Genomic DNA, 24,572 nt, shown 5'->3' on the forward strand with positions numbered 1-24,572 from the left:
AAGCCCCCGCGCCTTCTCCCTTCCTATCCTCTGTCCCTTCTCCCTCCTACTACTTCTCCCGCCCACTCTGATCCCTCTCTGGCCCTTCCCCGCAGTCAAGCCTTCCTGGGGGAGCCCCACCACTTAACACCCCCTTTCCCACTCTCCCACCCTTCTCACCCCAACCCTGACAGTCCTTGGACTGTTCTTTCCCCCTCTCTCTAAGCCCCTCCCCTTCTCCGAGGGACAGCCCCTGTTCAATCTCCGCCGGTCCCACTTGTCCTAGCCCCTCCCCCGGACAGCCCCTGGGTTTGTGACCGAGTCAGCACCGCCTCTTCTAGTCTCACAGGCCGAGAATGGCAGAGGGGCTCCTTACGGTTTGCGGCCTTCCAGGGGGAGGGGGAAAAGAAGGAAGGGGGTGGGGCTGAGGGGGCGGGCCTGGACGTGGGGAGTGAAAGCGAAAGCCCAGGCGGCGAACAGGAAGACCGGAGACCTAGCAGCAACTGGAGCAACATGGCCAAGCCTTGTGGGGTGCGCCTGAGCGGGGAAGCCCGCAAACAGGTAACGGGGGACCGGGAGGCCAGGAAGGCGCCGAGGAGCCCTCCTAAATGGAGGCCAAACTGGGTGCTCCGAGGGACCAAGGCCGTGCCAGAGAAATCTCCCAACCTCTCTAAGTGCTTTCACTTCTGCCCGGGGATTACCAGATTCCTGCCCTCCGGACAATCTCTGCACTGAGCATGGGCTTCCAGGGAAGTCTGGCATGTGGTGGGGAAGGACTGAGCCAAGTTGGAGGGCATCCTATTGGGGGTGGGATCTTACTCTGGACAACTGAGACCCTTAACCAACATCCGGGTACCGCTCTCTGTGCAGGTGGATGTCTTCAGGCAAAATCTTTTCCAGGAGGTAAGTCTTCTGGATTCAAGCGATTTGACCCAGAATCTTAGGCCAGTACTTGAGGGTTGCAACTTCTCAGACTGATCCCCAAACCCACCCTCCATCCGCGCCTTACTTCACTTATTAAGCCTCCATCTAAGATAAGCTCTTAATTATTGATCTCTGCTTTTACCTGTACCCCTCTTAATACCTTCTGCACTTCCACCACTTCCTCTCCCCTCTTTTGGTGTGGAGGGAAAAGCCATGGCCCCAAAGCAGGAATACCACAGTTCTAACCTTGGTTCTGCTGCATCCCAACTTGGGGAATTCCCTTCAATTTTCAGGGCTTCAGTTCCCTCATTTATAAGTACTGGAGTCAATGATTTCCAAGGGCCCTTCCAGTCCCACTTCTCAGACATCTCACTGAACGTCTTCTGTGATTCCGACCCTTGCAATGTAACCCACAGGCTGAGGAATTCCTCTACAGATTCTTACCTCAGAAAATCATATACCTGAATCAGCTCTTGCAAGTGAGTAGTGTGGAGCCCTCCTGCCCCATCCCATGGCCTCTCTCCTCTCCATCCACCCTCTCTAGCTAACAACTGGGCTCCGAATGCAGAGAACAGTCGCAAATGGTGGACTGGGAACATTAGGATAGTGTGAGGCCTGAGCCTAGGTTAGGAGGCAGAGGTTGGGTGGGATGTGTGGAGGAAAGGCTCTGACTCAGGATGAGGGGAAGAGGTTGGGCAGCCCCTGACAGTGAGCTCTGTGCAGGAGGACTCCCTCAACGTGACTGACATGACTTCTCTCCGGGCCTCGCTGGACATCCCCATCCCAGACCCTCCACCCAAGGATGATGAGGTGAGGCACTCATGGTGTAGGGCTTGGGCTATAAACCCAGTGTAAGTGGCCCTCCAACCTCCATGACTTTTCTAAAGCTACTTTCCCCCTTTTTTCCTTAGATGGAAACGGATAAGCAAGAGAAGAAAGAAGGTAAGAGAGGAAGGGGTGGCTAGGAAAAGGGAAATGGCACACTGACTACTGGATGAGAAAGGGTCTAAGTCCCCTCTTTCTCACAGTCCCTAAGTGCGGCTTTCTCCCTGGGAATGAGAAGGTCCTGGCCTTGCTTGCCCTGGTTAAGCCAGAAGTCTGGACTCTCAAAGAAAAATGCATTCTGGTAAGCCTGGGAACTGGGGGACAGAGAAAACGAGCAAGGCCAGGCCCTGGTCTCCTTCAGAGATTCAATTCCTTCATTTAGGAAACTATTCCCCAAATAGGAAGCTTCCTTCTGTACCTTGGGTTTAGATACCTTTTGTTCTCTATCACGATGATATCCCCAAATTAGACTGTGCTACATCCACCTCTATAACCTGAGACCCTACTGCTGTACCAGGTACAGAGTACAGATGCTATGATACAGTGAGTTGGTTTAAGAACTTGGGCCCTAGAGGGAGACTGCCTTGGTTCAAATCCTGACTCTATCACTTACCTAACTGGTTACTTTAAGTAAGTAACTTAGACATCCTGTGACTCAGTTTTTTCATCTGTTAAGTGGGTACAATAAGAATATATACTTTGAAACAAGCAAAAAAAAATATATACCTTGAAAGGTTGTTGTGAAGATTAAATGAGATATATAATACATATCACAGTGCCTGCCATATAATAAGTACTCAGTTAAATGTACCTATTATTAGGAAGTAGCAGTAATCAGAATAGAGGGTTTGTTGAATGATTCCTACATGATATCTCTTAATGTAGGTGATCACATGGATCCAGCACCTCATCCCCAAAATTGAGGATGGAAATGACTTTGGGGTGGCAATCCAGGTGAGAAAGGGTGTGTGAGAATGCTGACAGCAGGGAGAGACTTGGGGAGTAAGGGATAGGAGCTAGACAAGAACTGGGAGGAGGAGGGAGACGGTGAGTGAAGGAGGGAGGAGATGAAGGGTTGTCTTTGCTTTCCATTCTTTTGTCTCCACAGGAAAAGGTGCTGGAGAGGGTAAATGCAGTCAAGACCAAAGTGGAAGCCTTCCAGACAACCATTTCCAAGTAAGGACAGCTGGAAGGCCAGCGCCGGGCTCTGCAGGGACATTTCTTTGGGACTCCCAAAGCTGGGCATGCCTATCGGATGAAGCGGTGCTTTGGGAAGGGTCTGAGGGAGTACCTCTCTCTGAACATCCATTCCTGTGGTTACTCCTCTTGCTTCTGGCAGGTACTTCTCAGAACGTGGGGATGCTGTGGCCAAGGCCTCTAAGGAGACCCATGTAGTAAGTGGACAGTCCACCAGCCTTTTAGCTGAGGCTGCTGGGGATGGGGGGTGATGAGAAAGTGGGGGATAGAGGTCCTCTTTGTCTCATTTGTGACCTTCCCAATGTGGAGAATATTAAGCCCAGGAAAACTGATTTAGGCTTCAAAAACCTTGACCCCTTTCTCTGTTTGATCCTCTGGGATCCCATTTCTTGGCTGAGAAGGGGCTCATTCCTCAAGTTACCTATTCCCTGTATGAGGAAACCAGACTAATGTCCCAACCTTCCATGGGGCTGACTCAGCTTTGCCTTCCACATCCCAGATGGATTACCGGGCCCTGGTGCACGAGCGAGACGAGGCAGCCTATGGAGAGCTCAGGGCCATGGTGCTGGACCTCAGGGCCTTCTATGTGAGTGTGGAGTAAGCCCCTAAGGGAGGTGGATGAGGGGCGCAGGGGAAAGGCCAAGAACCTGACTGTTGCCCTCTGGCCTTCTTCCAGGCTGAGCTTTACCATATTATAAGCAGCAACCTGGAGAAAATTGTCAACCCAAAGGGTGAAGAGAAGCCATCTATGTACTGAGCCCAGGGTTAGAAGGGAAATAAATGACCTATACTTTGTGTGGATAACCTCTGGTGTGTGTCATTCATTCAAAGACATTTACTGAGTGTCGCCTATATCCAGACACTAAATGTGAATGAATGTGGTGATGAGAAAGGGAGGGGTGCCAGGAAGACGAAGATGAATTAAAGGTGCATCCTGTTCTTAGGAAGTCATCCTAAAGAACAGGGTGGGAACTGTTACATGCCATGACAGCCATGAAAATAACCTGTATTGGGGAATTTCACAAGATTATTTCCATCTGGAGGTGTCATGAGTGCTTCCTGGAAGAGATGGCATCTGGGCAGAGCCCTTATAGGAATAATCAGGCTTTGGAGAGACTGGGGGGAAGCTCTGAGGCTGAGGTCAGGGAATGAAGAAAGGCACAACCCTTTCTTCAGCTCAGAGCACACCTGGAGGGAGAATGAGATTTCACTGGGAAAATTATGGGTCAATGGTTGGACTCCTTCTCAAGGGCTGGGAGGGGCAAAAACGCTTCCAAGGCATTAAGGCGAAGGAAATTATACTACAGGACATTATGGGAAGGATGGTTCAATAAAATTCTTTTTGACCTTTACCCTCCTCCTTCAGCCAATGCCGTCTTTGTTTCTGCAGTCATTACATTGAGGAAAGGAAGGGCCAGATAACCTGCAGTTGCAAAAGTGACACGGCTTATTAGTAAGTGACAAAGCCGCTCTAGAGTACCAATCCACTCATTCCATAGTTGGAGCCAAGCTGTCCGCTACGTACCGACATTCGAAGCTCCGCGTTTCGGGGAGACACCAGATGAGGGGCGCGGGCACCACCCAGGTGGCACAGCGGGGCCTGTAGGGGCGGGAGGTAGAGGTAACAGACGCAGCCATCTTGCAATCAAGAGCCGAAGTGGGGTAGCCTAGCCAATCAGCGTGCGGGTAGCTCTCTACAGTCAAAGGCGGGACAATGTTGGATGCTGATTTGGCAAAACGAGACTCTCTAAGCCTATCAAAGAGCACCACGTGGGCGGGACTCCAGAAGCCGGTCCGACTTGGAGCTCTGGTTATGTGTCCCCAAGGCAGGCGCAGCTCTGCTGCCGCCGCTTGGGGGCGGGGGAGGCGGAGCTCTGTGCTGCAACACGCAATCCCGGCCGCCTGCATTCCGGGCCGGGTGGGGGCCGGGGGCCGGGCGCCGGGCTGAGGTCTGCCGGAGCCGGCGGGCTGCCTTCGAGTCAAGTCAGCGTCACCGTCGAACCTAAGTGAGGGGGCACGGGGAAGGGCCCAGGAGGGCTTGGGGGCGCTGGAGGGGGCTTCGCGGACGCGAGCTGGGGCCCCGCTCGCCATGGGGGAGGTGGAGATCTCGGCCCGGGCCTACGTGAAGATGTGCCTGCACGCCGCCCGTTACCCGCACGCCGCTGTCAACGGGCTATTGCTGGCGCCAGCGCCGCGGTCGAGAGAATGCCTGTGCCTCACCGACTGTGTGCCCCTGTTCCACAGCCACCTGGCCCTGTCTGTCATGCTGGAGGTCGCCCTCAACCAGGTGCCGCCGCTGGACGCCCACCGACCACCGCGAAACCCCCCAACACCCCTAGCCCAAGGCCAACCCTGGCCTCTTGGCAGTAGTGCGCACCCATAGGGCGGGCGGCACGATTTAGTTACTGACGGCGCTTTCCCATGGCAGGTGGATGTGTGGGGCGCGCAGGCCGGGCTGGTAGTGGCAGGGTACTACCATGCCAATGCAGCTTTGGACGACCAGAGGTGAGTGGGGAAGCCAGAGGCAGAGGGCTAAGGATTATGGGGTGGGGGATGTCAAGAGAGCCCCTCTTGGTCATTCCTTCCATCTTTCCTTCATCCAAGGCTTAGCCACTGTAGAGCTAAGGTACCTACTAGGCTGGGTAGGCGGTGAGAAAATATAAAGAAATGTTATTTTCCTGGAGGAGCTGCGGTGGGGTGGGAAGGACAATAACAGGCTGACACCTGCTGTAACTGAGATCCCCCCAAGTGCTGAAAACACAAAGGAAGCCCAACCAGCAGCTTCTTAAAAAAGGAAGTTTCTTTTTATATATACAGTTCACCGTTTAACAACACCGGTTTCAACTACCTGGGGCCACAAATAGGCGAACTTTTTCACTGAATAGGTACTCCGGTACTACAGGATCCGAGGTTGGTTGAATCCCGATGCAGAATCCAGAATAGGGAGGGCGCACTGTAAAGTTACCTGCAGGTTTTCAACTGCGGGAGGCTCTGTGGCCCCTAGACCCCTCATTGTTCAAAGGTCAACTGTATACAGAAAAAGTTATCTACGTATACAGTAGTCATGTAGTTGGAGCAAATTATACTGTTTTGTAATTTGCTTTTCTCTCCTTAATAAATATCTGACATCTTTCCATCCCTACACTAATATCTACCTTACCCTATCAGCTATACAGTATGAACATGGATGTACCATAATTTATTTAGTGCCTTACATTAAACATTAAGGTTGTTTCCAATTTTTTTTTTATTACAGACACTGTCCTATTATTACAGTAAATTCTTCGTTAGTAGGGTTTCTGGGTTAACATACAATATAAATCTGGATGGTTATGCCAAAGTACTCTCCAAAAAGACCATCTTAGATTTCCACTCTCACCAGCAGTGTCTGAGCACCTGTTTCCCACAGCGCTCAAGCATAAGTCTTGCACGAAGCAGTCAGGCAGGCCTGATGCCCCCAGGCCAACTACAGGGAAAGGCCGTCACTGCCTCCACGTCTGTGGGCTCTGGGAGGCCCAGCTCAGATGGACGGGGTCTGCCCACAGGAGGCTCTTCACAACTCTGATCTTCCTTCTACACAGCCCTGGGCCCTTGGCCTTGAAAATCGCTGGGCAGATTGCAGAATTCTTCCCTGATGCAGTACTTATTATGGTGAGGCTTGGGTTTCAGAGTGGGGAGTTGGAAAGAAAGTAGGAAGGGGGAATCCTCGAAACCCTCACCTGCCCTTCCTTGTCCACACAGTTGGATAATCAGAAACTGGTGCCACAGCCTCACGTGCCCCCAGTTATTGTCCTGGAGAGCCATGGTCTCTGCTGGGTCCCCAAGGACAAGAACTTGTGAGTGCCCCACTCCCTCCACCTCTTCTTGGAAGCCCACAGCTCCTGAGCCTCCTGTTTTTGGTTCTGCCCTAAGCGTCCTTCTCTAGAAACTAACCTCTGCCAAGTGTCTGGCCCCTCTGCCTGCTGAGTTTGACCTCCATGGGGGTTGTTATTTCAGAGTGATGTGGAGGGACTGGGAACAGTCACGGCAGATGGTGGGAGCACTACTAGCAGGCCGGGCCCACCAGCACCTTGTGGACTTTGACTGCCACCTTGACGACATCCGGGAGGATTGGACCAACCAGCAGCTCAACGCCCAAATCACCCAGTGGGTTGGTCCCACAAATGGAAATACCTGAGCCAGGGCCAGAGGGGAGGCTCAGGATCCAATAAAGAGACTTGGGCTGTTGGGCAATGGTATGACTAGATTTATTGTGCCTGGGAGGCAAGGTGAGGGAGAAACCTCAACAGACAGAAGGTGGGGAAAGTCTGGAGTCTCCTGTGAAAGTCAGGAAGGTCTCTGCTGGACCAATCACAGAATGAGAGGAGGCTCTCAATAGATCATTCCCTTTGTTTCTCCCCTGGGCTTCTTGAGCTTCTCAAAGTTCTTCAGGATGATGTCATATAACACAGCCTATGGGGCCAGGGAGGAGTGGGGGTCAGCTGCAGGTCCCCAGTGGCTCTGTGCCCCATTTCTTGCCTTGTGGAGAGGTTGAGCTTTGATACCCTTCACCCCCAGCCCGCAGGGTCAGGGAGTGGGTGGCCTGGGAAAGCTGTCTCTGCCCACCCCTGCCCTCGCCTCCTCACATAAGCGTTGCGGATCTCCATGACCATCAGCCGGATATCCCAGTACTCTGCCTCATCCAGTTCGTGCACCAGCTGCCGATAATCACCCTGTGGGAGACTCGGGTCAGGCCTGACCTCAAAGGTGTCCCTCCTCCCATGCACCCTGACCTGGGCCTCACCTACCACGTGGGGCTGCTTAGCCGCTTTGGTCACAGCATCACCTCGCTCAGAGAAATACCTGTGGGAAGTAGAAGGGTGTGGAGTAGGGGGAGGAGGGAGCACAAGCCTCAGTCCCAGCCAAAGGCAGAGCAGTGGGCAATCACTCACTTGGAGATTTGAGTGTGGAAGCCTTCTAGCTTGGTGTGAAGGGTGGTCATCAGCTCAAACACCTTCTCCTGAGGAAAGAAAGCGAGGAGGAAAGTGTAAAAGCAGCATGGATGGGAGAAATAAGGAGGGCAGAGGAGTGGGGCAGTGTCCTCACCTGGACAGCCACTCCAAAATTGTTCCCATCCTCAATCCGAGGTATCTGCAGTTGCAACCAGGTGGTGACCTGGGAGGAGGGAACGGCATTGAAACCCCATTAGCCCCCAACCCAATTCCCAGGTTCCTGTCCTCCTTTGTTTCCCTGCTCACGGTGGGTGGAAGTATGCCACGTCTGTCCTGAACCCCAAAGCCTGGAATTCTGGCTTCACTTGCTGTGCCCTCTCCTGCTAAGACCTGGCAGGTGCCATGCCCAACTGGCAGGGACGAAGGAGGACAAAGGGTGGGGGTGGAAGTGGGAGGGCTCACCAGGTTGAGCTTCTCAATGACATCCTTGATCTCAGGCTTCAGGCGCTGCAGGAGGACCACGATCTTCTCATTGCAGTTCACTGGGCCACAAGGAGGACCTAGGAGGTGGGCACTGGGTCAGTCACATGACTGGGACCGTGCCGGGCAGGGAAGAGGCATCCTTAGGGAGGAGCTCCTGGGAGGTGAGACACAAGTCCCTTTCACCATAGTGATACCTTTGTCTTCATCTTCCCCTTTCTTCTTTTCATCCTTGTCTTCCTTCTGTAGGGAGAAGGGGTCTCTTAGGCAGGCCTAAGGCTGATTTTCCCCATATTGGGTCCCTCCTCCCAGCTCCTGCCAACTTGCCTCCTGTTGTTTCTTCCGCTCCTCCTTCTCTTTCTCCTTGACTGGATCAGGCACTGGGATGTCCAGCGGGGCCTTCAGATTGCTCAGGTTGGCTTCATTGAGAGCTGGCTCCTGGTGCAGGGCGGTAGAAGGGCTGGAGGCAGGGGCGGGCTCTCACCTCCTCACTCTCATGGCCCAGCAGGCTCTCCCTTTGGCCCCTACTCTCTACTCCCTGCCCAGCCCCAGTACCTTTAAAAATGCATCCAACTCAGAAATCTTCTTGGGGAAATAGCTCCCGAGCAGGTTCTCTGTCTGTGTGTATGGTAAGGGTAGGGGAGGATGGCGGTCAGAATCAAATGCCCCTCCTAGGCAGTGAAGCAGGGCTGCCACTGCCCAGCAAGGAAGGGCTGAGCAGTGGGACTGGGTAGGGAGGGGTGGGGTGATGACGGGTCAGGTCTTACCTTAGCACATAGGTCTTCACGGAACACATCCACCTGTGGGACACAGGCAGCCCTTCAGACAACTGGCTTTATGGCCAGTCTATTCAAGGACTCAAGGATCCTTAGGGCTGTGTAGGGTCTGACTTGGGGAAGGGTGGAGTGGACCCAGGTGGGGCGGGATTTGGGAAATGAGAACATTCCTGGAGCTGAAGGGCGAAGGGTTCAAGCGGAAACATCCTTAGTGTCTCCTGGGCTGTGGGAGGAGGGATGTAAGAGAGCCGCTGCGACTGGGGAAGGGGCGGAGTGCCCTGTGGAGTGGGCTCCGGGGCCTCCTGTGGGGGCAGGGCAGGGTCCGCTCCCAGTCTGTGTGTGGGCCTGGGCCCGGGGCCAGCGTACTTCCCCTCCACGCCAGCGCTCCGCTTCACCTCACCCCGCTGAACCTCGGCCGCCTCGCCTCTCTCTCTCCCGGCAGGCAAACCTGGCCGGGCTCCCCGGGCTCAGGTGCTCTGGGCACGGAGGCTCACGAGGGTTCGGATGACTGACCCCGACTCGAGTCGGGGGGCTGGGTGGGAGCGGGTCACGGACGCCCCCAGCCTCTCGGGGCCACGCCTCCCTGATGGGCCCTTCCTCGAACCCACAGCGCTCACCTTGGCTTGGGCTTCGGGCAGGACCCTGAGCGTGGCCATGGCCGGGGCGGCAGCCTAGGGCCGCACGCGGAGCGAGGAGTGGGCACGGGGAAGGGAAAGCGAAAGCAGCACTCGCTCCCCGCACTGCCCTCCTGGGTAGTGGGAGTGGAGGCACTGGAGGAGGCGGGGACAGACCAGAGAAAGGCTAGGAGCTGAGGGGCTCAGGGAGGCGGCCCAGCAGCGGCTCCCCCTAGAGCCCGAGAGGCGCGTTTCCAGCGCCCCGCCTCCCCACCGCCGCCAGTCTTTCGACTCCCCGCCTACCAACTCCGCCCACCCCACCTCCTCCCTCCCTGCCCTGCCTTCTACGCCCCCGCCTCCCCGGCCCCAAGGCCAGTGCCCACCTCTGAACTCCCCGCCTCCCCGCCTCCCCACCGCTGCCAGTCTTTCGACTCTCCGCCTACCGACTCCGCCCAACCCACCTCCTCCCTCCCCGCCCTGCCTTCTACACCCCCGCCTCCCCGGGCCCAAGGCCAGTGCCCACCTCTGAACTCCCCGCCTCCCATCTCCCTGCCTCCTCACAGCCCTCTGGCTCTCTTCTTTCCCTGCTCGTCCTGGGACAGTGATTAGCCTTATCTGGCTCTCTTCTCTCTTTTCTCGGTGCTGGAGCAAGACCTGGCCTCCCTTCCTTTGCCCTGCCAGCGTGGACCCCTGGCTCCGCGGGCATCATCTGGCTCAGTGACATTCAGACTCTGGCATCGCCCCATCACAGGGTCATAAGAGAGGGTCAGCTCTCTTATGACCCTTGTGGGCTCCATTCCTCTGTAACCCACTCTCCGCACAGCAGCAGGATTCCACCTTGCTCTTGCTTAAAACTTTCTCAGCTTCCTGTTGACCTTAGGATGAAATCCAAAGGACTTTCCTGGCCCAAAAGGCCTGTCTGGCACCTGTTCCCCTTCAACTTCACTTTCCACTGCTTTCTCCCTCTTTCATTTCAGTTATAAATACCTGGACTTTCCAGCTGTTTCTCAAACCTGTTTGCAACAAGTTCATTCCTGCCTCAGGGCCTTTGTCCTTGCTAATCCCTTTGCCTGACACTCTCCTTCCCCTGCCTCAGGATGTCTTTCCGTTCTCAGCTTTTAAATGTCACTTCTTCAGAGAGAACTCTATCTTCCTTATAAAGGAACTCCCTACAAGTCTATTAGAAAGCAGCCTGTTTTAGTACCTTCATAGCACTATCTTTCTGATATTAGCCAGTTTATTTTTGGGGGATAGTGTGGTTTAGACCAGGGGCTGGCAAACCTTTTCCATAAAAGGCCAGATAGTAAATATTTTAGACTTTGTAGTGCCAGTAGGAACTACTCAACTCTGCCATTGTAGCAGGTAAACAGTTAAATGGATTAGCGTGGCTAGTTCCCATAAAACTTTATTTATGGACACTGGCATTTGAATTTCATGTAATGTTCACCTGTCAAGAAATATTCTTATTTGATTTTTTTTCAACCATTAAAATTGTAAAACCATTTCTTAGCTCTCAGGCCATTCAAACACTGGCCACAGGAGGGCTGTTGTTTGCTGATCCCTGACTTAGAACACAGACAACAGACCCATAATGCCTGGGTTAATAATTCTGGCTCCGATATTTACTAGTTGTGAAAAAGTTACTTAAACTCTGTGCCTCCATTTTCACAAGTGTACAATTGGAACGCTACCAGCCCTAGCTCATAGTGTTGTGAGGGCTAAATACGCGCGAATTTAAAGACACTTAGAATGGTGCCCAACACACAGTAAGCACAAGTGTTTGCTGTTATTATTTATGAGTTTATCATCAGGCAGTAACCCATGGGCCCCCAAACAGCAGAAACCTTGTCTTTCTTATTCACATTGGCTTAATGAACATCTTTTAAGTAAATGAGCACATATAGACTCCCTACGGGAAGACAGGGTAGGAAGCGACTGTGAGTAGGGTGCCCAGATAGGCAGGATCCTGAGGATGGCAGAGAGGGATTCAGTGCTGGAGGCAGGGAAAACAAATCAACCAGGCTGGAGATGGAGCATCTGCTCAGTGGGAATGCCACCCATACCTAAGGGCACTGCTACCCGACCTGGCAGTGCCAGTCCTTGACATCAGAGCCCCAAAGAGCTTGATGTCTGCAGGGACTAGGAGACTGAAAGAACAGGAGGGATAGCCATCAAGCACAAGGGCATTCAAGGTCAGCGACAGCAAGGTCTTGCTGAGGAAACCTGGCGACCATCACACTCTCTTCTTACCCTTCCCACCCTTTGCAGGTCCCGCCAGCCCAATGATGAGCGGAGCCAGAGCCAGGCCTAAAGTGCCTTTATTTCTTTCAGTTATGCTTGTGGCTGGAGTGGGGGTGAGGGAAGAGCCCATGGCCCGGGATCCCCGGAGACCAGGGCTGATGATACCAGCTGCCGTAGGTGAGGTACCAGGCAAAGGTCCCCACCGCGGCGCCCACCACCTTGTGAGTATATTGGTGGAAATAGATGACGGTGCAGAGCAGCAAGAAGTTCCAGAGGCCCAGCAGCAGCACGTTGAGCAGGAAGACAAGGCGCAGGGGTGCGCCGGCGGGCAGCCCGTGGGCCAGGTACTTGGCGAACACTGCTGCTTCCTCGGCCATGAGCAGACAGCAGAAGGTGAGCAGGAAGGTGTGGGAGGAGACGGTGTAGCCCCGCCACTGGTGGCCGGCCGACAGGCAGCTGCGGCGGTCCGGCAGCTCGCGGAGCAGCAGGCCCTGGGGCAGAGGCTCGAAGCAGGAGCCCGTCAGGTCCTCGATGAGCAGGAAGGCCCTGCCGGCACCCCGCCACACAGCTGCCCCAACCACCAAGCGGCTCAGGTGCCGGGCAGTCACTGCCACGCGCCGTGTAGCCAGGAACACCACCAGCAACACGAAGCCCCCCAGGAAGGTGCACGTCCAGCCCCATGCTGAATTCACAAACTTTCTGTGGCAGAGAAGAGGGAGGGCTGCTGAGACCCCCTCAGCCCCATCTCCCCACCCTGCTCTACGTTCCCATCACGGCCCTGCCTCCGGTCGCATCTGTCGTTCCTGGTTCTCTGTTTCCTGGGCCCTCTCCCCCTTCTCCCCCCATGCACTTGAACTTGGCCATCTCCTTAGCGGCCCGTTCAGCCTTCTAGGGCCCATGTTTCCTCTTCGGCGCTGCTCCTGTACCCCCATGACTCTGTTCCCCTCCCCCTCTGACCTTCTCCTCAACCTCCTAGCCTATTTTTAGTGTCCTGGACTGGCAAGAGCACAGAAACCTGGAGGAGGGAGCTGAGATCCCAGAGCCCAGGGAGCCAGCGCCCACGGCCTCTAGTGGACTCACATGTTGAAGAAGTTGCCATGGCTGGCAAAGATGGTCCGAGGGTTGACATGGAACTGCAGAAGGGGCCCGAAGATGACCACTGCTGCCAACCAGGCATGGTAGAGGCGCCGTAAGCAGGGGCTGCCCAGGAGGCGGGCAGCCTGTTCGCTTCCAAAGTATAGCAGAGCAGAGGCCACCCACAGCAGCACCCTGACCAAGCAGCCCAGCAGTGCCCAGATCTGGGCCCCGGCCCCCCGCCCTGCCCCCACCGCCGGCCCCCGCTCCATGTTCCCTCCCCTCCCCACTAACAGCTTGCTCTGCTGGGCAGCTGAGGAGGGGCTGATGGGGCTCCCCCTGGACAAGGACAGACAGTGACAGGTGTAGCAGACACAGGGCAGAGCCCTGTTGGCAGCTGGCAGGCGGGGGAGAGGGGCGGGGGGCAGTAAGAGGCTGGGGCGGAGGGCTGCCACGTCAGCAGTGTTCTTGCCTTGGGTGTGTGTCCTGACAGCAGCCTGTGTCCTTCCCTGTTAGTCCTGTGCCTCCTTGACCCTCTAGGCTGGAACCATGTCCTAGTTCATGTTTCAGGGCCACGACCAAAACATGGGATGTTTTTGGCCACAGCCTATTTGGGTCTGCCTGTCTCTGTTTGGTCAGCCAAAGTCACCCCCACCCCGCCCAGGTCAGACTCTCAGAGCCCCGAAGATCAGGTTCACTCCCAGGTGATAGTGGGTGGTGGAGACACTAGAAGGAAGATCCCCAGCCTGGAGTCCATCAAATCCTAAGGTTGTGTCCCCCAACCAATTATCCTGGGACTTGGCCTCCCAGCCTTACCACTGAGGCTGGACCCATAGGGCGGTGAGCAACCTACCCAAGGGAAGTCCCTGATATTCAGTAACTGTTTTGAGATCCCTTTTTGTCTTCCTTCCTCATTCCTCAAAACTGGTGGTGGGATCTCAGAGCACAGTGGAGGCCCGTGAAGTAGTGAAAGGAATGAGCAAGAAAGGGCACCTGGGTTCTGGCCCAACTCTGTGACTTTGAGAAAATCAACTAACCATCCTTGGTCCTCAGTGCCATCATCTGCAAACTGACCGAGACGGATTAACCAACCAGGATCCTTGCAGATCCTACAGCCCACACCTCGACATAGTCTGTGCTCAGGGATCCTATACCTGAAGACCTACAGAAGCACTCACACGTTTTTAAGTTGACACAAAATTTTACATTGTAATTTTAAATAGTTGCAAAGGACATAATTTCCAGTGTATCGTATATGTTGACATTTCAAAAATAAAGCTATCTTTATCACTCTTTTAAATATATCCAATGGAATCTAAACACTACTGTGATTATATACCTCACAGTTTTTCATTTAAAAACATGTGACAAGATCTTAAGAGTCAGAAATAACACTTCCATTCTTTCCCCACAGAAATTATCCTAATGTTTTTATGCCTGAAAGTCTTTCATTGATCACACTTCTCTGCCAAAAGGATAATTTGAAACAATTTTTACACATTTCCTGTGATCACAAGGTTAAACTTTTTTTTCTGTATTGAATTTCCTATTTTTTACTAGTACAAATTTCAAAATTGTTAGTAGTACAAAATGTATTATTTGTACAACAAACATTCCACACAGTTTGATAATTAATAATAAACTAAAATTGTATTGGAAATGCATTTTTTTCAAATGGAACTTATAAAGGTTTCTTTTTTAAAAAATTAATTTATTTTATTTATTTTTGGCTGCATTGGGTCTTTGTTGCTGCGCGCGAGCTCTTCTCTAGTAGTGGTGAGCGGGGGCTACTCTTCGTTGCGGTGCATGGGCTTCTCATTGCGGTGGCTTCTCGTTGCGGAGCATGGGCTCTAGGTGCACGGGTTTCAGTAGTTGTGACATGCGGGCTCAGCAGTTGTGGCTCGCGGGCTCTAGAGTGCAGGCTCAGTACTTGCAGCACATGGGCTTAGTTGCTCCACGGCATGTGGGATCTTCCTGGACCAGGGCTCAAAGCCGTGTCCCCTGCGTTGGCAGGTGGATTCTTAACCACTGTGCCACCAGGGAAGCCCAGAAATGCATTTCTTAATGAGAAGAATAGATGGCCCTTGGGGCCTTGACTAAATGAGGCTTTGAGGACACTAATAATTTTAATTGGCCTCTACCTTTGGCATCCTGGAGGTAAAACAGTTCTGGGTGAGACAGGCTGGCATCTCTGGATGAAGAGGCAGAGGGGGAACGAAAAGGGCTGGTGGGAAAGGAGATCTGCATGACAGTTTCATGCAAGCGGATCAACTGGAGGAAAGAGAGCATATGGAGGCCAAGCATCTGGACAATTTCTTTTATTTTAAAAAATTGATTTATGTATTTATTTAGGCCACACCGCGAGGCATGTGGGATCTTAGTTCCCCTACCAGGGATCAAACCCGGGCCTCCTGCAATGGAAGCTCAGAGTCCTAACCACTGGACCGCCAGGGAAGTCCCTTTATTCTTTTAAAACTACCTGCTTTGCTGCTGAATAGGTACATCTTTTAACCCCTTGCTGTGTCTTTAAGACCCCCCCTGGAGGTGTGCATCCAGGTTCCTTAGAGATAATGGGGAAGATCAATCAGAGCTGCTCCCCTACTGACCATAACATGGGTCTGCCCTGGGGCATGGTGCCTGACCTCTGCACACCTCCATTTCCTCACCTGTAAAAAAGGGTGGCTGTGAGGTGGATAAGGTTCTAAGTGTGAAGTGCCCAGATGGGACCTGGCATCAGTGCCCACCAGGTGCTCTCTGGCTCTGGGCTACTTCCTTCCATAGACTGGACCAGCTCCAGGGCAGAGCTGATGTGGGTGTTCCAGGTTCTCATCTAAAATGTGTTTATTTCCTGTTATCTCTACTTCTGCTTGCTGGGAAGTTTCTGAGGTTGGTGAGGGACTCCCTGTTGCAAAGCTCAGTTAACTAATGATTCTGGTATTTCCGTTCATCTTGGGGCATCAAAGCAGTGTTTTCTCCCACAGAGGAGCATATCTGAAGGCTCTGTTGAAACTGTTTTCTTGAAGTGAGAGGATAAAAGATCTCAGACAGGAAGAAGAGAGAGACAGACGGACACTAAGCTAGGTTCCCACAGAGAGTTTATTGAGGGAGCCAAAGCCAGTGAGAGGACGAAGGAGTCCTACTTCAACATCCCTCCTCGAAGCTGCTGGCCTCCTGCACGAGGGAACACTCGGGGAGGGGAGGGGAGGGCCCGCCCTGTGTGGGGTCACACGGAGCCTCTCACACCACACCCTGCCTACCCCAAAGACCCAGACACGTGAGAGAGAAGACGTAATTCCCAGCCAGGGAGGGTGCTGAGGACACACCTTCCCCATTCCCCCCTCCCCTGAGGGGCTAGAGCTCTAGCCATTAGGACCTCTGGAAGAAAGGCAAGGACGCCTGGCCCTGATTGACCAGTTTAGTCCTCAACGCGCGAAGGCCTGGGCAATGGGCCTGGTTCAGTTCAGGCCTGGCCCCAGGCATCTACTCTAGGAGCTAAGACTTAACAACCAAACAAGATTAAAAACACTCAGGACGTTACTCCTGCTGACCAGATAATGGCAGTCCTGCCAGACCCTGACCAGAGACGGAGACCCAAGTTGATGGGTGTGAGCACGTGAGAAGACCACTCTGCCCCAAGGGGAGGATCTCCCTCCCGGGGCTTAGCTAGAGGGCCGAAGCCTGGGCTTCTGTTTCTCCCCACCCAATGCCACTGATTCCCCAAAGATCCCCCAGAAGGGAGAAAGGGAGGAGGCGTAGAGATGTCAAAAGGCTCACCCATGAATGGGGCTGGAAGTCAGATCTACTGGGGTGAGGAAAAGGCTGTAGAGGGGTGGGACATTGGGGCAGGGGTGCTCGGGTGTTCCTCAGACTCTGGCATGTCATCCTGGAAATACTCAGCCTGGCGGTACTGCCACAGACGCAGGTTCCCGTCCCACTGCGGGGCAGAAGGTGGCAAGTAGTCAGGAGGCACTGCTCCCTCCCGGGTCCAAGTCCCAGACACACACTGGCCCCCCTAACCACAGCATCCTCACCGAACTGCTGACAATCTTCTCCTCGAAGGGGTGCCAGCTGACGTCACGCACACAGGCCTTGTGGTTGGTCAGCTTCTTCACGATGTGGCCGCTGAGGAGGTCGTACACTGTCCAGGAAAGGCCAGAGTGGAGAGGGGCCGCCAGAAGACCTTCGAGCCACCCCTCATCTCTCTCTGAGCAGCACCACTTACCTGCCTCTCAGACAACTTCCCGTTTTCCCAGGGGAGCAAAGCCCATGCCCGAGGATGGTGTTAGTTTCTTTTCCCTACCTCAGGTTGAGGGTATGGTCTAGCAGAGCTTGGGTATCTCTGGCCCTTAGCTAAATGTCACAGGGTCTACAGTTAAGAAAATGAAATGTGGCTTTAAAGTAGCCATTTTCTTAAAAGCCCACAAGATATGGAAGACACCACAAAAGTGAACAATGGGCTGTCTCCACAGACATGTGAACGTGCTGTTCCTTTTCTGGACGTGGGTGCACCTTTCTCTCTCCCCGGATAGGCCTCCATGTCAGGGCCTCCCTAGGCTTGGCACTGTCTTAGGCTCCTGTGACTGTGTGTTTCTTTTCGTGCATTCCTCCTACTTCAGTGGCTGTACATCTTTTACTACTTGCTGCTGTCTTCTTGTGTCATTCTGTTTGTCTCTGTTCCCTCCTACCTTTCATCTGCAATCTCTTCCCTTGGCTGGCTGAAAAACAGAACTGAGTATATTTCTGGCAATCTAGTATATTTACTGACTAGAATTCTGTGTTCCTTTTCTTAATTTAAAATGCTGATGAATAGAATGTTTTCTCTTTCTCCGTTTAAGCCTCCCTGCTCCAGGCTAAATGAAATTTCACTTGTAACTGTCACTGGGCTTCTTAAGGTAGTCACTGGTGGTTACAGGTAGAATGCCAGGGGAACACGGCTGCCCTTCCCGAGGCCCCCTGTTCAGACACCGTCCTTACCGACCACTTTGCCAGTGGAGCAGCCACTGTAGATGAACTGCTGGCCGGTGCTATGGGTGGGGGAGAATCGGCAGCGGATGAGGGTATGCAGCACCCCATGGCCCCGGTAGGTCATCAAGGAGCTGTCCCCTGGGAGCTTCAGCTTCCGCCAGGCTGGGGAGGGATGCAGGGTGAGCCCTGGGTTAGGGAGTCTGGATTCCCCTGTATCACTGGTCCTCAGCAAAGACTGATGCTCAAAGACAATCGCCTTTGCAATTCCCAACTGGTGGCTCTTTCCCCATCTAACAGTCAGCTGATACACACCAATACGGCTCTGCTGATGGTCAAGACGCTGAAATACTTTTGCATTCGTAGGTTTGGAGGGATCCCCAGCCCCTACACTGAGAACCCCTGGCTCTCCCATGGTTCAGCAAACGAAGAGTTAATGCCTGGCAAGGGGGAGGGCTCCAGGCTTTGGCCCATCCACGGCGCCCATGCCAGGCCTTGCCAGGGGTTAAATGTTTTAACTATCACCCCCGACCCTTCACTCTCCAGATCTCGGGTTCTACATCCGCTCTCACCTTTTTTGGGCACCTGCTGCCAGCGGTAGTCCCAGTTTTGCTGTGTGGCAGCCTGGCGAGAGGCTTCCATGCCTTCCCGGCTAGAAAAGCGTCGGATATCCCAGAGCTTGATGGTCTGGTCTTTGGAGTTGGAGATGAGATACCGGGCATCTCCCTGTGAATCCCAAGATGGATAATGAAGCATCGGAGCTTGCAGATGTCAGTGTCTGTCAGTCCACTTCCCCTCCCCAGCTCAGGAGTATGAACCCTGGTCCTTTAACTTTGGTTGCCTCTTTCTTCATCCAGGTGGGCCTCACCATTGATTTCCTACCACAGACCCCACACCCTGGCTAGGTTTCCCCTTCTTTGCCTGGGGCGCTGGCTGGGCTCCTGTTCTATACTGGGTCAGATCGTCTTCTACTCTTCTTGTACAGAAAGCCCTGCTCCTTGAGGGATGGTGGGTACCAATCCTCACGTCTCGTGGCTTAAGCCTCTTCCCTAAACTCCAGCTCCTGTAAACCCTGGCTAATGAGGAGCTTGGCGAGTTCCCACACCCGTCCACTCTGACACCCTCCTGGACAACCACAACCTCAGTCGCCTGGCTGTGCAGTCCTGACTCTACGCCCACCTTGCTGTCAATGAAGGTGATGCCATCTTGATGTCCAGCCAGCGCACCCACGGGCTTGGGGTCATCCTCCCGCATGGTGCGTCGATCCCACACTTTGCAGATGGCATCGTCACCCCCGGAGAACAGGATTTGGGAGCTGATGTCAGCAAAGGCCACCGCATTCACATCATCCTCATGGGACTCAATCTAGGGGAGAAGGGGGCCAGGTCTTTCTAGGTCTTCCAATCGGCCAAGCACCAGGAGGCAGAGGCTTCAAGTCTCGGGAGCAATACCTGAAGGGTACGTCGGTTCTGTTCTCGATCAAAGACGTACAGGCAGCCATCATTGGCCCTGAAAGGGAACGGAAAAAGAGGGTTCTGGAGCCAGGACCGAGAGGACCCATGCTACGTGTGCTCTGGAGAGACTGTTGTCTCGAAGTCCTGCTGAGGGGAGAGCCCTTCTCTCTTCTTATACAGGAGGTGGGAGAAGAGTTAGCTGTGTTTGCGAGGAGGTTTGAGACCTCCCATCTCATGCTGCAGAAATGGTGAGTGAGAAGTGAAGCAACTCATAAACCTTGGCCCCGGAGAAGGCCTGGTTGTTCTCCACAGCTGCCTGGGTACAGGTGTCCAGTGCAGTCTCTGTAACGGCAGAGCTGGTCTCTGGGAGAACTCCTATCTCATTAAGTGACAGAGGCATCCCCACAAACACTCACCCTCCTAGCACTTCTCGCCCATCTGAGGAGACAGCGATGGAGAAGACAGCAAAGCGACGCTCATCTGGCCTGAAAAGAGCAAAGGAGGAGCTGCGTTAAGTGGACTTCCCTTTAGCCCTGGTTAATCTATACAGAATCTGATGAGGGCCGTGGGGCACGCTGCTGCGAGAAAAAGAAGTCGTGCCAGCACGCGCCAGAACGCGGAGCACCTCAGTGAGAAGGCGGGAAGAGTCCCGCAGCCATCTGTTTTACTCTGGTCCTCTGGCTGACAGGCAGGTCCCCTCCCAGGAATCCACAAAGAGAAACTTGCAACCAGTGTACTTTTCCCTCTAAGCAGGAGTTCCAGTTCAAGAGGTTTGCTCCTGGAGAGCCTTCCTTGAGAAGTTTCTGATGAGTCTAACCAGGAAAGGAAGCCAGTACCTTAGATCCAGGGCAGTATGTGTGTCTCCCTCCCCGTAGATGTTGCAGATATGAACTAAGAGAAGCAAGAGAAACAAGCATCTTTCAGGGCTGAGGTTAGGAGGGTGGAAGTGAAGCTAGGGAGGAGATGGACCAAAAGGGAAGGATGTTGGACCCTGGGAGTGATCTGCCCAGGAGAAGGCGTGGAGTCATGGCATGGAGGAGATGGGCATTTGGAGACCTCAGGTCCCAGGCTGAAGAGACGATGGTGGTCTGGGGCACACTCACTGTAATCAGACCAGCTGGAGTAAAGGAAATGGTTCCCGTCAGGGGTGAAGGCCACATCCAAGACGCTCCAGCCTACATCCCGGGCCTTGATGCTCTTGAATTTATGAAAGCGGCCATACCGGCAGTCATACAGTCGGATTGTCTGGTCTGTGTGAGTGGGGATCAGGCAGAATTAGGGAACACCCTCCTGGAATCCTCCCTAGATCAGACCTCTCTCACTCACCACTCATCTGTGGAATCTTCCCTTGATCATGGGATGTGTTCTAGCTAAGCATCCCTAAGCCAGGGTCTGAGCTCCCTGGGTCTGGGGCTTTCTAGCCTCAGTCAGGGAGAACGTCTGTTGTTCTAGGGCAGTTGGTAGGACTAGGGTCTGGTACCTTGGCAAGCAGACATGAAGATTTGACCATCTTTGCTGTAGATGCCACAGAAAGCCTTCTGAGAGTAGGTATCAGTGAAGCCCAGATCATTGGGCAAGAAGCTGGGAAGCAGAGGGAAAGTGAGGGTAAGGGGAGCTCAGGATGGGGAATATCCCAGTTTGCAGAATCCTAACAGAGCTGGATGTGAGTACAAGGGCATTCTTCCCTTTGGCTTTGGGTATAAGCCCCTTTCTTTGAATCATTCTATCATCCTCTCAATTGCTATACTTTTCCACTTTGTTCACTCTCAAAGCCTCAACCCCACATAAGCTAAACTTAATATCCCTGAGGATCCTTTAACACTGATCCTTTCACAGTTTAGGAAATCAGACCTATCTGGCCCTTGGAACCTCTCCACCAAGCCCCATACTCACTGAGACATCATTCGAGACCGTTCTCCAAGGGAGAAGCTTCCCTGGTGGCAGAGGCCCCGTTCTCTCTAAAGGAAGGGATTGGGGAATATTGCTAGCAGAAACAGAGGGCCACTTCAGCCACACCAACCCCCGTCCTCCAAAAATATTGCTCTTGCTACAGAAACGAACCCCACACACAGTAGTATGTCCCACCAAACTCCAGCTCAGGCTGGCTAAGAGCTCTCCAGCTCCAGCACTTGAGGCATCCTTGGGAAGTTTACTTCCCTCTTCTCTGGGATTGTAGCTTCTGGCTGCATTGATAGGCCTGCTGCCAAGCTGGCTGGAAGTAGAGAGGCCTACCTGGTGCAGCATTTGAGGAAAGCTGTGCTCCCGGGCTGCCCGCCTAAGCCCCAGCCGCCCTGTGGCCAATTCCACTTGTGTCTTGATCTCATTGCATTCCAGCTCCCGTGTGTCAGGGGTTGCATCCACTGTGAGTACCAAACAGAAGTCTTATCCTAGGTCTTTTCCAGCCTCAGAGGACAGTTATAAGGGCTGTGCTCAGTCTACTCAATGTGACTGAATATACTGGGGCTGCAAAGACTTCCTCATTCCCTGAATTATCTCATCTTTTTCTTTCAATTTTTGCCGAAGTTAGTTTTAAAAAAAGGCTTTCTAATGGAAGTCCTCTGATATTATGTCTCAGTCTGCCTTTCGTCTTACCGGGTGGGTTGTATCGGTCTCCAAGACGACCATCCCAGGCACTGTCATGCTCTTCCTCCGAGTCCGAGAGGGCCTGGATGAGCTGTAAATTTGCTGCACCTCCTCCCTGCACCAACCTCACTTGGCCTCTGTGGAGAGACCCCCCCCATGATAAAGGGGAGGATCCCTTCCCCAAATCAACCAAATTCAGAGTCAATAGCTATGTAGTTCTTAGACCACCTTGTCCTCAAACCCTCATACTGTCCCCATTTTGAGGTTTGAGGCTGACTAGACCTTGGCTGTTATTTTGTCTCCTATAAGACACACTGGGAAACTAATTCTCACTCTTGCAGCAGGAGTAGAAAACCCCAACATTGCATGGATGTTGACAGATCTACTAAATTGATTTCCCAGAGAGCTAAAAATTCTGAGAGCATTTCCTTCTGAGCCTCTGCCCGAGGAGTCCAGCATAGAACGTGGTTTTCTGAAGGGATTCCCAAGCTCGTCTTCTCCCCAGGGAGCCACAGCTAAGAACCAAAGCCAGCTGCACCCCTTTCCAGTCAATTCCTGGTGGTCACTTCCCTCAAAGCATTCTTTCCTCAAGAACAGGATTAGAGTTAGGTTAATTTAAACTTGTTTTTCAAGTAAATCCACGTGGCCTCATATCATGTGTCAATAACTTCACTTAAGTTCAACACCCACTTCCCTAACTCTTTTCTTCACCCCTCACATCACTCCCTTCCCACCAGGGAACCCCCCCACCCCCCCTTTTTTTTTTACTTACTTGGAAAATAGGTTACATTTGTGTAGTCATAGGTAGAGAGACTACCTTGAACAGTCCCCTCAAACACAAGAGCCAGCCATCCTGTTGACCCTCCCTAGGCAAGAACCACTCTTACTGGGTATGAAGCTGAGTGCGGAGAGTGTCCAGCAGGGAAAGCCGTTCTGCTCAAACAGAACAGCTGTCCTGGGCTAATCTCATTCCCTATTCTCTGTAACTCCCCTGACTGGAGCTGGGATCAAGGGGCTGTGGTGGCACCTGGTGGGGAAACACCAGGGGGTAAGTTACCTGCGTAGGAGATAGGCCAGTACCTGGGCCAGATCCACATCTTCATCCTCCTCTTCCTCTTCCTCACTCCTACGCAGGCCAGTCCCTCTTCGGGGCAAGCCCTCGGAAGGGTCTCCGGACCCAGTTCCTGCGCTGCTGCTGTTCCGTGATCCCATCTTCTGGTCACAGCATCCTTAAGTCCTGTGCAGGGACTCCTCCTGTCACCTCCTTGGATTTGGTGAAAGCAAAGCCTGCTCTAGAAACACCAGAGCGTCCTGAGATACGATAGTAGCTGTCTCTAGGAGGGCGACCCTTCCTAGAGACTGAGATCCCTTCTCCTTAGCCTGTAACAACTCCCAAGGCTTCGGGAACACAAACCTTTCCCGATCCTGTGAAGCAAAAAAAGCAGAGTGAAGCCTAGGGCACGACCCTAGCTCACCAGTAAGAATCCTTTGAAGAGGAATTTCTCAGTTTCTACCTCAAACTCACCTATCAAAGTCCCTGGGGTGGGGGTGGATTCCCAGGTAACCTCTCTGGCCGGCCAATCAAAACCCCTCGCGGAAGAAAGCGTCTCATTAGCTTACCCCATCTAACCAATCAGAAGCCTTAGGAGTCAGAGCCCCCCCCCGACGCCCCCCTTATCGGCCAATCAGAGAACTCCCTTGCGAAAGCCGGCGGCAGCAACAACCAATGAGGTTAAAATTCGGCCTACAGCCCCCCTCTTTCCTTGCCTCACGCCCACGTGGTGTACCGGGGGTGTGTACACTAAGCGGGGGTAGGCAGGGAAAAAGCCGAGAAGCACCTCCCACAAAGCCGGCGGTTACCGCCCCGCGCGAGACCACCCACCAGCCAGGAGCGGTCGTAGGGCCCGGAGCGGCGCGAGGCCTTGTTTACAACGACTGCCGCCGCGGAGTCGGCCAACCGCTTCTCCGTCACGCGCCTCCTTCGACACTCATCTCCCGGCTCCGCGGCTGGCTGACTGCAGACGTCACGCGACGCCCCTGGTGGCCCCGCCCCCTTGGCCCGCTCACTGGACAGCTGAGCGCGGTGATTGACAGATGGGCGGGAGAAAGTGCTCAAGGGGTTTGAGGGGAGGAGAAAGCGCGCGACCCAGTAGGAGCAGTAGCTCCTTGTTGTGGGAGGAGTAAGTAGGGAATCGGCTACTTCCTGAATCAGAGACAACGGAACTAGACTTAATGGACGAGGGGCGGGGCTTACAAAAGAAGTTGGTGTGCTTCGGAGAGGTGGCTTAGCAAGGGGTACAATTTGCTGTCGGTCCCTTAGGTTAATTGGGCTTCGCACTTTTCAGGCGATCTCTAAGGGCCTACTCTTTCCTCCCCTGGTCCCTGTCCGGCTTTAGCTTTTCTCTTTTCGCCGGCTGCAGCTACAGCCGTCCTTGCCCTAAGGGGTGCCCGGGGCTTTTGGAATGTGCTCAAGTCACAGGCCTTCGCACCCGCCCTTCCGGGCTTAGCTTCCGGAAGCCTTGTTCTTGTGGG

At 53.5% G+C, this 24,572-nt stretch overlaps 5 protein-coding genes across 10 annotated transcripts; 2 read left to right on the forward strand and 3 right to left on the reverse strand.

Annotated features, from left to right (window-relative positions):
* Window positions 1-416: 416 nt before the first annotated feature.
* PSME2 (proteasome activator subunit 2) lies at window positions 417-3,729 on the forward strand. Of its 3 annotated transcripts, XM_060168071.1 has the most exons (11): window positions 417-540; window positions 850-882; window positions 1,320-1,382; window positions 1,627-1,713; window positions 1,815-1,845; window positions 1,932-2,029; window positions 2,614-2,682; window positions 2,837-2,904; window positions 3,068-3,122; window positions 3,425-3,511; window positions 3,602-3,729. In XM_060168071.1, exons 1-11 carry the CDS (start codon window positions 493-495, stop codon window positions 3,680-3,682), a joined length of 720 nt encoding a protein of 239 aa, XP_060024054.1. In that variant the 5' UTR covers window positions 417-492; the 3' UTR covers window positions 3,683-3,729. The 3 variants fall into 3 exon arrangements, with proteins under 3 accessions (XP_060024054.1, XP_060024069.1, XP_060024062.1); XM_060168086.1 differs by lacking the exon at window positions 3,068-3,122; XM_060168079.1 differs by lacking the exon at window positions 1,320-1,382.
* A 1,270-nt stretch (window positions 3,730-4,999) lies between these two features.
* On the forward strand, window positions 5,000-7,152 carry EMC9 (ER membrane protein complex subunit 9). Its single transcript, XM_060145018.1, has 5 exons — window positions 5,000-5,212; window positions 5,354-5,430; window positions 6,507-6,576; window positions 6,667-6,761; window positions 6,922-7,152. Exons 1-5 carry the CDS (start codon window positions 5,015-5,017, stop codon window positions 7,100-7,102), a joined length of 621 nt encoding a protein of 206 aa, XP_060001001.1. The 5' UTR covers window positions 5,000-5,014; the 3' UTR covers window positions 7,103-7,152.
* A 5-nt stretch (window positions 7,153-7,157) lies between these two features.
* On the reverse strand, window positions 7,158-9,894 carry PSME1 (proteasome activator subunit 1). Its single transcript, XM_060145005.1, has 11 exons — window positions 9,730-9,894; window positions 9,104-9,136; window positions 8,892-8,954; window positions 8,664-8,774; window positions 8,534-8,579; window positions 8,319-8,416; window positions 8,011-8,079; window positions 7,857-7,924; window positions 7,713-7,767; window positions 7,551-7,637; window positions 7,158-7,377 (listed from the first exon to the last, which is right to left on the reverse strand). The coding sequence occupies exons 1-11, from the start codon at window positions 9,766-9,768 to the stop codon at window positions 7,297-7,299; spliced, it is 750 nt and encodes a 249-aa protein (XP_060000988.1). The 5' UTR covers window positions 9,769-9,894; the 3' UTR covers window positions 7,158-7,296.
* Window positions 9,895-12,028: 2,134 nt separating this feature from the next.
* Window positions 12,029-13,313, reverse strand: FITM1 (fat storage inducing transmembrane protein 1). Its single transcript, XM_060144991.1, has 2 exons — window positions 13,048-13,313; window positions 12,029-12,666 (listed from the first exon to the last, which is right to left on the reverse strand). Exons 1-2 carry the CDS (start codon window positions 13,311-13,313, stop codon window positions 12,054-12,056), a joined length of 879 nt encoding a protein of 292 aa, XP_060000974.1. The 3' UTR covers window positions 12,029-12,053.
* A 3,489-nt stretch (window positions 13,314-16,802) lies between these two features.
* DCAF11 (DDB1 and CUL4 associated factor 11) lies at window positions 16,803-24,063 on the reverse strand. Of its 4 annotated transcripts, none has more exons than XM_060144963.1 (15): window positions 23,923-24,063; window positions 23,121-23,465; window positions 22,050-22,177; window positions 21,690-21,817; window positions 21,351-21,415; window positions 20,938-21,038; window positions 20,561-20,707; window positions 20,294-20,348; window positions 19,874-19,942; window positions 19,455-19,512; window positions 19,183-19,368; window positions 18,576-18,729; window positions 18,016-18,168; window positions 17,073-17,179; window positions 16,803-16,975 (listed from the first exon to the last, which is right to left on the reverse strand). In XM_060144963.1, exons 2-15 carry the CDS (start codon window positions 23,141-23,143, stop codon window positions 16,841-16,843), a joined length of 1,509 nt encoding a protein of 502 aa, XP_060000946.1. In that variant the 5' UTR covers window positions 23,144-23,465; window positions 23,923-24,063; the 3' UTR covers window positions 16,803-16,840. The 4 variants fall into 4 exon arrangements, with proteins under 4 accessions (XP_060000946.1, XP_060000936.1, XP_060000964.1 ...); XM_060144953.1 differs by having other exon boundaries at window positions 23,098-23,465; XM_060144981.1 differs by lacking the exons at window positions 21,351-21,415; window positions 23,923-24,063 and having other exon boundaries at window positions 23,121-23,260.
* Window positions 24,064-24,572: the final 509 nt, after the last annotated feature.

This window comes from Lagenorhynchus albirostris, chromosome 1, assembly GCF_949774975.1.
Source record: "Lagenorhynchus albirostris chromosome 1, mLagAlb1.1, whole genome shotgun sequence".
NCBI classification, from domain to species: Eukaryota; Metazoa; Chordata; class Mammalia; order Artiodactyla; family Delphinidae; genus Lagenorhynchus; species Lagenorhynchus albirostris.

Excerpts from the sequence above, each read along its gene's own strand:
- PSME2 (XM_060168071.1), top strand. The coding sequence starts at position 493 with ATGGCCAAGCCTTGTGGGGTGCGCCTGAGCGGGGAAGCCCGCAAACAG. Across the intron at positions 1,714-1,814 it reads CTCCACCCAAGGATGATGAG|ATGGAAACGGATAAGCAAGA; the intron begins GTGAGGCACTCA and ends TTTTTTCCTTAG. Across the intron at positions 2,030-2,613 it reads TCAAAGAAAAATGCATTCTG|GTGATCACATGGATCCAGCA; the intron begins GTAAGCCTGGGA and ends CTCTTAATGTAG.
- EMC9 (XM_060145018.1), top strand. The coding sequence starts at position 5,015 with ATGGGGGAGGTGGAGATCTCGGCCCGGGCCTACGTGAAGATGTGCCTG. Across the intron at positions 6,577-6,666 it reads CTGATGCAGTACTTATTATG|TTGGATAATCAGAAACTGGT; the intron begins GTGAGGCTTGGG and ends TTGTCCACACAG. Across the intron at positions 6,762-6,921 it reads GTCCCCAAGGACAAGAACTT|AGTGATGTGGAGGGACTGGG; the intron begins GTGAGTGCCCCA and ends TTGTTATTTCAG.
- PSME1 (XM_060145005.1), bottom strand. The coding sequence starts at position 9,768 with ATGGCCACGCTCAGGGTCCTGCCCGAAGCCCAAGCCAAG. Across the intron at positions 8,580-8,663 it reads AGCGGAAGAAACAACAGGAG|AAGGAAGACAAGGATGAAAA; the intron begins GCAAGTTGGCAG and ends TTCTCCCTACAG. Across the intron at positions 7,638-7,712 it reads CGGCTAAGCAGCCCCACGTG|GGTGATTATCGGCAGCTGGT; the intron begins GTAGGTGAGGCC and ends AGTCTCCCACAG.
- FITM1 (XM_060144991.1), bottom strand. The coding sequence starts at position 13,313 with ATGGAGCGGGGGCCGGCGGTGGGGGCAGGGCGGGGGGCCGGGGCCCAG. Across the intron at positions 12,667-13,047 it reads CATGGCAACTTCTTCAACAT|AAAGTTTGTGAATTCAGCAT; the intron begins GTGAGTCCACTA and ends TCTCTGCCACAG.
- DCAF11 (XM_060144953.1), bottom strand. The coding sequence starts at position 23,252 with ATGGGATCACGGAACAGCAGCAGCGCAGGAACTGGGTCCGGAGACCCT. Across the intron at positions 20,349-20,560 it reads CTCCAGCTGGTCTGATTACA|TTCATATCTGCAACATCTAC; the intron begins GTGAGTGTGCCC and ends TGCTTCTCTTAG. Across the intron at positions 18,169-18,575 it reads GCAGCAGGTGCCCAAAAAAG|CCTGGCGGAAGCTGAAGCTC; the intron begins GTGAGAGCGGAT and ends ATCCCTCCCCAG.